The sequence below is a fragment of the Sinocyclocheilus rhinocerous genome, unplaced genomic scaffold, assembly GCF_001515625.1.
Source record: "Sinocyclocheilus rhinocerous isolate Xijiao unplaced genomic scaffold, SAMN03320098_v1.1 scaffold97, whole genome shotgun sequence".
NCBI lineage: Eukaryota > Metazoa > Chordata > Actinopteri > Cypriniformes > Cyprinidae > Sinocyclocheilus > Sinocyclocheilus rhinocerous.
The window spans coordinates 407,570-418,150 of record NW_015666183.1 but is presented as its reverse complement, the minus strand read 5'-3'; the positions used below and the strand labels follow the sequence as shown (position 1 = coordinate 418,150).

Genomic DNA, 10,581 nt, shown 5'->3' with positions numbered 1-10,581 from the left:
ATTATTTATTCTTGAGCCAATAATAAATAGTAAACATAATAATTATAATAGACTAATAATAATAATAACATGACAAAAATTACTCTGGCTATTATTAGTGTATCTGTTAGTGATATACACATGGACATATTAAAGCATTATGTTGATAGCACTACATTCATTATGAGTAAGGTAGCCCGTTTTTAAAAAACATATTTCCATATATCTGTCGTCAGTCACGGGGTCGTTCTTTGTAAAGCGTCAAATACCAGCTAAAGAAGCAGAGTGTTGCGCAAAACCGCCATTCATTCGCTGTGCAAGTGATGAATCATTACTGCACTCATTGTCATTATCACTAGTCTATGTCACACTGTCACTCTACGTCACCAGAACCAGCGCGCCACAAGTATCTGATTACGCAATCACAGAATTGTAAGAATGTAGCAGCAGATCAAAGCAGAAGATTCCCGCCGCCGACGAGATCCCGCATTCCGAGAGAGACGCGGATGGAGAGCGCGCTCAGTATCGATCTCTCTGTAGCTCCTCCTGCTGCTGATCACACTTAATGTACGGTCATGTGGGCGAACAGCGTCCAGAAAGCCGCTATATAAACCCCCAGCTCATCTGTCCGAGGACACTGACACTGCTTCAGGACACTTGAAGACTCTTGCGGCGCAGCTGTCATAATGTCTAACGGATGGGGATACGCAGACCATAACGGTAAGACCCCCCCATGTAATTATGATTTTAATAATTTAGGATATGTCCATATGAAATCTATCACAGATTCTCTCTTTTTTGCCTCATTATCTGCATTTGCCCTCTTTGCAACTAAGACATGTTCACCTTGGCTACTGCACAGTCAGCACTATCAGTGACAAGTGCAAAATGTAGAGATTTTACGTATATTATGTGCATAACTATGCATATAAATTTGTATTTTTGTGTCAACTGTATGTACTTTTTTCTTCACACGAATGTGGATTTTTATTTTATACCAAAAGCAGAAAATACCTTAGACACTGTGCAATTAAAAATTTTCTTTCCATTAAAATGCACATAATAATAATAATAATCATTATTATTATTATTCAAAAGGATATAATTAAATATAATTTCATTTTTGTACATTTTGTTGGAACATAAATACATTATTATTATTATTATTATTATTATTAAATATATATTATTTTTTCTTCTTCGCATAATTGTGGATTTTTATTTAATTCTAAATGCAGATAATACCGTGGATACTGCAATTCAAATGCATGTTTTAAATGCACATACAAATATTTTTATATTATTATTGTTATTATTATGGTTACTAAAGGCAATGATGTAAGGATATTTTTTCTTCTTTAAATAATTGTGGATTTTTATTTAATCCCAAATGCAGATAATACCGTGGACACTGCAATTCAAATGTTGTAAATGCACATAAAATATTTGTTTTATTTATGTAATTAATGAATTAAAATATAGGCTACCATTAGTTTCTTTTTTTTTGTACATTTTGTCTCAGATGCATACTTTTTTTTTTTTTTTTACATAAAGGCATATATAATATTTTTATTTAATTTTATTTTGCCTTAAAGGCAAGGATGTAGCTACTGTCAAATGTGCAGAAAGTGGTCTTTAAAATAAAATTTTATGTGCTGTAAATGTTTTTTTGTCCCAGATGCATATTGTTTAACCTTTGTATCACCTTCCACTGCAGGACCTGAGAAATGGTGTGAAAACTTCCCCATTGCTAATGGACCTCGCCAGTCTCCAATAGACATTCAACCCAGTGGAGCATCTTATGATGAATCACTGAAACCGCTTAAACTGCAGTACGACCCCTCCACTTCACTGGACATCCTGAATAATGGACACTCCTTCCAAGTGACCTTCGCCGATGATGACGACAGCTCAAGTTTGTGACCTCTATGTTCATTTTTTATAATCAACTAAGCTACATCTATTCCTGTATTAATCATTAGCTTGACTTAGGCAGAGGGTTCTTGAAACGACTGCAGTGTTAACCTAGATAATATTTAGAAGGAAAAGTTATATAATAATGAGGCTGCGTCTGACACTAATGCAATCTCCGCAGTATTACTGCTGAATATAGCTGCATCGTACCGAACATGCTCTTTCAGGAAGCATTGGAAAGCATTTCAAAGGTTGGCTTTTGCTCTAACTACATAGTTAAACATTAATTTACAAGTAAACGCACAAGTATACGAGTGTTTAAAAGCCTTTAAATAGATCGTTTGCACACTATTTTTATACGTTGTGTTTATTTATAGGTTATAGTTTATTTTATGGCATGTCTAAGCAGGTGTAAAGCTTAAAATTAAATGAATATGTGAAAATACCAGTGTAACACCTCCTTGACCCTTCAGCTATCTCGTCCTCCAGTGACACAGCTACTTTTGCTTAGAATTATGGGAAATCACAAACGTGTTCACACAAATAATTACACTGAAGCTGCTAAGCAGTGAATGGTTTAAGTGTCATTCATGTGAACTTTGACAGAATCAGTAGATGGAATCTGTGTAGCAAGTTTAACCATGTTTAGCCTGTTTAACGATTGTTACCTACTGTATAGAGTATGTAACAGACTTTGACATGACATTTATAATTTTTTCTGTGTTTGCCCACATTAGCTCTGACGGAAGGCCCAATCTCAGGCAAATACAGACTCAAGCAGTTCCACTTCCACTGGGGAGCCAGTGACGACAAGGGCTCCGAGCACACAGTCGATGGGAAATGCTACCCAGCTGAGGTATGAATCTCTGAGCATACTGGGAAAATGAAGATGTGAGATGTTTTCTTTTATAATTAAGTATTCATGTTCCTAATAATCTCATCTTTAGCTCCATCTGGTCCACTGGAACACAGAATATCCCAGCTTTGGGGAAGCAGCCAGTAAGCCTGATGGTCTTGCTGTGGTTGGAGTTTTTCTAGAGGTCTGTGTGCAGTTGTACAGTTTTAGAGCCTATGTACTAACCACATTGTCAGCAAACACTGGGACGAATTCACTAAAATTAGAATTAGAATTTAAAAAATTGGGGGGGTGGGGGGGGCTATTTTCTAACCACTTTGTCAGCAAACACATTTACAAATTTACTAAATTGATGCATCACTTTTGCTTATGACATTTATGCGCTAAAATAAAATAAAATAAAATAAAAATATTGTGTCTTAGTCACAATCTTTTAAAGTCAGTATTAGGCTTTCATTTTTAGGGCCTGTTCACGAACCACTTTATCAGCAAGCACAGAAATGAATTCACTAAATAGTTTCATCACTTTTTTCTCATGATAGTTTTGCACAAACAAAATTTTAAAAAAATGAAATAAAAAAATATTGTGCATAGACAGTTTTTTCAAATTAGTATTAAGTCTTGCATTTTTAGGGCTTATTCACGAACCACTTTATTAGCAAACACAGAGATGAATTCACTAAATAGTTTCATCACGTTTCCTCATATTTTTGCAAAATAAAATGGATAAAATAAAATACTAAAATATTGTGCCTTAGTCGCATTCTTTTAAAATTAGTATGAAGTCTTTCATTTTTAGGGCCTATTCACTAACCACTTTATCAGCAATACAGAGATTGATTCACTAAATAGTATCATCACTTTTGCTTATTATATTTTTGCAAAATAATAAAATAAAATAAAATATTGTGCCTTAGTCACATTCATCCCACAAATTTTCAAAATTTGGTTGAAGAAAAATGTAAATTTAATTTAAGTCTTACATTTAGAGCATATTTATAAATAAAATAAAATGCAAAATAAAATTACGTAAAATATTGTGCTTTAGTCATATTTATCCCACTATTTTTTAGTTTAGGATAAAAATGAAAAATTGTTGTTTTCTCATCAGATTGGCGCAGACAATCCTAATCTTCAGAAGCTTCTGGATGCTATGGATGCAATCAAGTGCAAGGCATGTCTACCAATTCAATTACATTTTGTTGTCAGTTTTACTTCATGCTAAATATTGAAATCAGTTCTGCTTCATGGTCCATTTGTGCGTGTTATCTTGCAGGGAACGCAGACCTCATTCACAAACTTTGACCCAACCGTCCTGCTCCCGGAGTCTCTGGATTACTGGACGTACCTGGGGTCTCTGACCACCCCTCCTCTGCTCGAGAGCGTCTCATGGATCGTCTGCAAGCAGTCAATCAGCGTCAGCTTGGAGCAGGTCCTGCTTATGACACAATTTATACCAATGGAATTTACAAGTCACATGCTTAATAGTGAAGTGTGGCATCTACGCATAATAGAGATTTGGATGTGCATCTTATTAATTCTAAAGCAGAGCAAAGAACACCTTGCTGACTCAACTAAAAAACACAGACTTGTTAATTTGAACAGGATTAAGATCACAAATTATGTCTGTAAAATACAAATTTGTATATAACCTCCTTAGGTTGTGTAATTAATGTGAATGAATGCATATATATCTATATAAAAACTGTATTTATATACTGCAATCACTACTTAAAACATTATGTGAGCTAGCTACCCAAATGCATATTCTACTAAATACTGAGCATTTTTCAGTTTTTCTTTTTTAATAAATCTGCAAAGATGTCAACAATTCTGTGTTTTTCTGTCAATATGGGGTGCTGTGTGTACATTAATGAGGAAAAAAAATTAACTTAAATGATTTTAGCAAATGGCTGCAATATAACAAAGAGTGAAAAATTTAAGGGGGTCTGAATACTTTCCGTACCCACTGTATATCTATATAAAAACTGTATTTATATACTGCAATCACTACTTAAAACATTATGTGAGCTAGCTACCCAAATGCATACGGTCTAGCAAAAAAACATCTTTTAGTCTTTAGGCCTTCTGCTTTCAAAACCAGCTAGACATTTGCTCTCATCTGAGGAAATTGTAAACAAATGTACAAAACTTTCATAGTGAGTTCTATTTTCTTCTCCATTCAACCTCTGCGGCATCTAGCCCTCATGTGAAAATTAACACGACCCTGTCGAATGTTTACATCACAACTTTGGTTCAAGGCTGGTAATGTGTACATAACCTCAGGTGGCATGCCTCATATCCTAGCTGCCTGTTCAATTATTGACTTCATAATACAAAATAACTTAACATGATATTCTGTTCAAAATGTAAGAATGAATGAAAATTAGTTTGCTTAGGACAGTTAATGTTTAACCAGTTTGCAGAACTATAAGCGTTTTCCCAATACAAGTCAAATCACCATTATTTATACAGCTTTATACAGTACAGATCGATTCAAAGCAGCAAAGCTGTGAACGGTAATTAACAGGAAAATGTTAATGATTCAAATTCTGCTGTAAAGAAGCTCTAAAAAGAAAGTGTCATTATTCAGCTCAAGTCAGTTCAGTGTTGATTCAGATCAGTTCATTCACTGTGTAGTTCATCAATTGTGAAACAAGTTAAATTCAGTGATAAGTAGCTCTACAGAATGTTATTATTCAGCTCGAGTCAGTGCAAAGTTGATTCAATTCAGTGAAATCCAGCTTCAGTCAGTTCAACGTTGATTCAGTTCAGTTCAATTCAGCCCGAGTCAGTTCAGTGTTGATTCAGTTCAGTTCAATGCAGCCCGAGTCAGTTCATTGTTTATTAAATTCAGTTCAATTCAGCTCAAGTCAATTCAATGTTGATTTAATTCAGTTCAATTCAGCCCAAATCAGTTCAATGTTGATTCAATTCAGCTAAATTCAGCTCAAATCAGTTCAGTGTTGATTCAGTTCAGTTCAATCCAACCCTAGTCAGTTCAATGTTGATTTAGTTCAGTTCAATTCAGCTTGAGTCAGTTCAATGTTGATTCAGTTTAGTTCAATTCAGCCTGAGTCAGTTCAATGTTGATTCAGTTCAGTGAAATTCAGCTCGAGTCAGTTCAGTGTTGATTCAGTTCAGTTTAATCCAACCTGAGTCAGTTCAATGTTGATTTAGTTCAGTTCAGTTCAGCAAGAGTCAGTTCATTGTTGATTCAGTTCAGTTCAAGTCAGCCTGAGTCAGTTCAGTGTTGATTCAGTTCAATGTTGATTTAATTCAGTTCATTTCAGCTCAAATCAGTTCAGTGTTGATTCAATTCAGTTCAAGTCAGCCTGAGTCAGTTCAATGTTGATTCAATTCAGTTCAATTCAGTTGATACAAATCAGGGAAATCAAGGGAACCAAAATCAGTTAAATGTTGATTCAATTCAGGGAAATTCAGCTTGATTCAGTTCATTGCTGATTCAATTCAGTTCAATTCAGCTCGAGTCAGTTTAATGTTAGTTCAATTCCATTTACTTCAGTCTGAGTCAGTTCAATGTTGATTCAGTTCAGTGAAATTCAGCTCAAGTCAGTTCAGTGTCAGTTCTATTAAATAAATAGTAACAGATGCTGAAAACTCAAGTATTTGTCTTTCTTTCTCTTCCTCTACAGATGAAGAAATTCCGATCTCTGCTTTTTACAGCAGAGGATGAGGAGGCCTGCTGCATGGTGAACAACTATCGCCCCCCTCAGCCTCTGAAAGATCGTGAGGTCCGTGCATCTTTCAAATGAAGGACCCCCCTGGACCCCTCTTCCTCCCCTTCCCTCCCTTCTTTAGCATGATATGCAAGCGCAGGGCCCCCGGGTCAAGGGCCTCAAAGCCCCTTCACCCTCCATGCAGTGATGCTGGGCAACCTGCCAGCTGTCCAGCAGACCAGGTGTGCTGTTTGGAGAGTAAAGAGGCTATGCAGGGAATCATGTGTTTGTACTGTCCCTCTTTCTTTCTTTCTTTCTTTTCTCATTCTTCATTCATTAGTGCAAATGCTTTAATTATTTGGATTTAGAATATGGTGCCAATTTTGTATGATGCTCTGATTTACATGTGATGCATAGACAGACAAGAGGAGTAATATATACATGGGGTATTTAATATGTAAATGGGGTATTTAAGATGCCCAAATCTGGACTAAGTTGGCCCATGATGACCTTTGATTTGGCCCGTCATATTATATTTACATTTATGCATTTGGCAGATGCTTTTATCCAAAATGACTTATATTGCATTGATGGTATACATTTTTTTAGTTCATGCATTCCTTTTTGCACTGAAAAAAAAATGTAAAAACAAAACAAAACAATCAATTGAATTTGATTAAAAATAAATAAAACATTTAAAAATGTAAATTTTTTGTTTATTAAATGAATTTTAATATAATATACACTATAAAAAGTTATAAAATGCTTGCTTATATTAATGAAATAAATTATTAAAATATTTTAAACAAAACAAGATGAAATAAAACAAAATTAAAAAATATATATATTATCAGAGTACAGAAAATACAATTTATTTAGTTTCTACTACAACATTTGAAATCTAATTCAGTGTTACTTGCCATTTATTCTAATTATTTGTGAAATTTACTAGCAATATCTGAGCGAAAACAGTTTCTACACCATTTTTTTTTTCAGAGTAGATGGATACAATGCAACATTTATTTTTGGATAACAGCCCTCAATCAAGTTTGATTTCTGGTCCTTTGTATTAAAGTTTGGGCACCTCTGCTCTATAGACCAGCATCTCAGATTAAAATGCAAAGATACGACAGATCGGCAGATTCCCGAACAGATGCCATCTGTGCTACTGTCCTTCCCTGCCAGGCTGTAATCTCTGGCTGTCTCAGCAGTGCTGAAGCTTAATGAAACCCAATGCACACTGCTATCAGGCTGCAAGATCTAGAAAATCCCCTATGGTAAATGAACACACGTGGCAACATATCCATGTCGGCACGCAGGGAAATCACGCACAAAATCTAGCACATACTGAACAATCAGAGCAGTTTTGATTTTTGAAGTATTTGTGCCTCAGATAGTAATTGCATTTTCCTGTGTGTGTTTCTGAAAGATGTCATTTATAGCAATTGATACGCACAAGATTTCAGTTTAAAAGCTGTAGCAATAATTGCATGAAACCCCTATAATTCCTTAATGTGCCGTTTCTTGTTCTATGCTTTAATCTTGGACTTTGATATTGCAAAGCGATGCACAAGAAACACAGTGAGTACATGCCAATAGACAAATCTTGCAGGTTAAGCAAGGAGGTCAACATCAGCTCTTCTAAAGCACTGGGACCAGGGCTCGTGTCTTACGTTATGTGTTTGTAAAGTCAGCAGGTTTGAAATATATTGTGTAATGTGTTATTGAATGTACTTTACTTGAATATGAGGGCTTTGTTAAGCAATATTGTTCAGCCATACTCTGTTCTGCTGTTTTCAAAGAGGATATTTTAAGTAAAGATATTTTATGCTTATTCGGTGTTGTGTTTTTGTGATGATTTACTAATGCCCTATTTGAATGGTATTTGATTTATTATGGGAACATAATGTAATTTCAGCAATTAAAGGTGCTAGGCAGTGATTTTATTGCCATCTATTGAATATGTATGTATGTTTTCTCCATCCATCCTAGCCGAATTACTTTTTCAGGAATGAGTATAACTTAATTCCCAACAAGTCATATATATTTATATAGCACTTTATACAATACAGATTGTTTCAAAGCAGTTTTATAAACAGGAAAATAATGCTGTCAATGTTGCAAAGTTCATCAATTATGAAACAACTTCAATTTCAGTTATAAAGCCACTCCACAAAAGAAAACAGTGTTATTATTCAGTTCAATGCTGATTCAATTCAGTGTCAATGTCGCGAAGTTCATTGATTATGAAACTATTTCAGCTATGAAGCAGCTCTACAGCTCAACTGACCCTTCGCATGGAGTTTGATTGACAGGCGATCTGACCAATCATAACACCAAATCTGCCATTTTGTCTGGCAAACAAACCAGACAGAAGAGTAGATTAATCAAGATACCTTCCCATGTTCATTCATGTTTATTTCATGCTTTAAGTAAATATGAAAGGATACTTGGTTGAACTGAGGTGCTACAGTGATCTACATGCTTATAGATAGTTTAATATCCACTTGCTTAGAAGCTACAACTTGAATAAAACCATCACTCCAGTTAATAATTTCTTTGTAAACAACTGCATCAAACCTTTATTGCACTTCTAAGACATTAACCTTTTTTATCTGATAAGCTAATGATTAGCAGCTATCCCGAGTTATCGCTAAGTTTATAGGTGTTGTAAGTGATTTATTTTGGGAATATCACAATAAAATATCTTTACTGTCAGATATCTGTAATAAGTCTCTATGACAGCCCCAGGCTATGTTAACAGTAGAAAAGGAGCCAGAAGAGCAGTCTACACATTTTAAACCAATCACAAGTCATTGTACATGATGATCGGCAACATCAGATTTCCTGCATGGTTATTATCTTTAAAACTAAAACTATTAAAACATTTTTATTAATTGAAATATATAAATATGTGAAAAATGAAACTAAATAAAAATTAGGAATGCAAACATGGCAACTACATGAAAGAAATAAAAATAATATATAATATATTACTAATATAAAAATAATATATTACTAATAAAATTACTAATATAAAAATAATAAAAATAAAAAATGAATAAAAATAATACTAAAATAAGGAAATACTAAAATAAAAATAATACTAAAATAACTAGTTTGCTCACATATTTTTTGAAGGCCCAAGATCTGAAGAATCTTGGAGAGATTTGGACCATTTACAGCGTCTTTAATCATTTAATGACATTGTTTCACTCCAAGTGGATCATAAAGCCATTAGTAAAACCTAATATGCCATGCCGTCCTCTATGCTTATCCACCATTACGGACATGTATATTAGCACAGTCAGGGCTGTTTTGCGGTTATAATCAGTGGGAGTCAGAGGACTCTTTGCCTCACAAGCTGTATGGCATCATAATTCAATCTCATTTACATTATCATTGATTTACCTGCCGGTGCAGTATCGCACATTGACATCAAAGTTCACAGCGAGGAACAGGATTATGCTAATGAGGTCACCATGACACACACACCGCCTTCATGACAAGGCGACAGACCCGAGCTCCCAGAAATCGATGCGTTACATAAGAACACTGTCTGGTGATATCAATCAGAGCGAATAAGAGCATAAATCTCTCACTCACACACATGCCAACAAGCAGCTAATCTCTACTGCAGTAAATCCCAAAGAGCACCCTGGCATGTACGCAGCAGTGCGGCATGAAACATGACCTACAGTCAAGGACACACACACACACACACAGTTTCAGACAGGAACAGCCATGTCCGCAGGCTTTCATGCTAATGCGATTCGGAGAGAGCAGGCGTATCGTTGCACATTAAGAAAGATATATATAAAGACGTATACTTGCAAATATACACATGCCTTTCATGCGTTACTGTTGCACTTAATAGCATCTCGCTGTCTGTAGTGTACTGTGATGCTTAAATGTAAATCCTCTTAATTGAGCAAGAGACCTTCTGTGTGAATACATACACTGCTTTTATAGCTCTCTATACTGTAAATTGCTCAATAAAGCTGTCATGGAGAGCTCGGGAATATTTGCTCTCTGAGGTTCACATGGCACTAGGCCACAAGGTCCGAGGACACAGTGAAGGCCAAACTAGCAGGTCTACTGAAATTTTAATGTGCACTGCAAAACCTCCTATTCTGAATCAGTATCTAAGCC

The 10,581-nt window shown here is 35.1% G+C and overlaps 1 protein-coding gene across 1 annotated transcript; it reads left to right on the top strand.

The window, feature by feature from the left end:
• Nucleotides 1–412: 412 nt before the first annotated feature.
• Nucleotides 413–6,803, top strand: ca2 (carbonic anhydrase II). Its single transcript, XM_016543366.1, has 7 exons — nt 413–699; nt 1,697–1,894; nt 2,631–2,749; nt 2,841–2,933; nt 3,861–3,923; nt 4,026–4,181; nt 6,406–6,803. The coding sequence occupies exons 1-7, from the start codon at nt 666–668 to the stop codon at nt 6,523–6,525; spliced, it is 783 nt and encodes a 260-aa protein (XP_016398852.1). The 5' UTR covers nt 413–665; the 3' UTR covers nt 6,526–6,803.
• The last annotated feature ends 3,778 nt before the right edge of the window (nt 6,804–10,581 follow it).

Coding starts and splice junctions, on each gene's coding strand:
- ca2 (XM_016543366.1), top strand. CDS start 666: ATGTCTAACGGATGGGGATACGCAGACCATAACG. Junction 1,895..2,630: donor CGATGATGACGACAGCTCAA/GTTTGTGACCTC, acceptor TGCCCACATTAG/CTCTGACGGAAGGCCCAATC. Junction 4,182..6,405: donor TCAGCGTCAGCTTGGAGCAG/GTCCTGCTTATG, acceptor CTTCCTCTACAG/ATGAAGAAATTCCGATCTCT.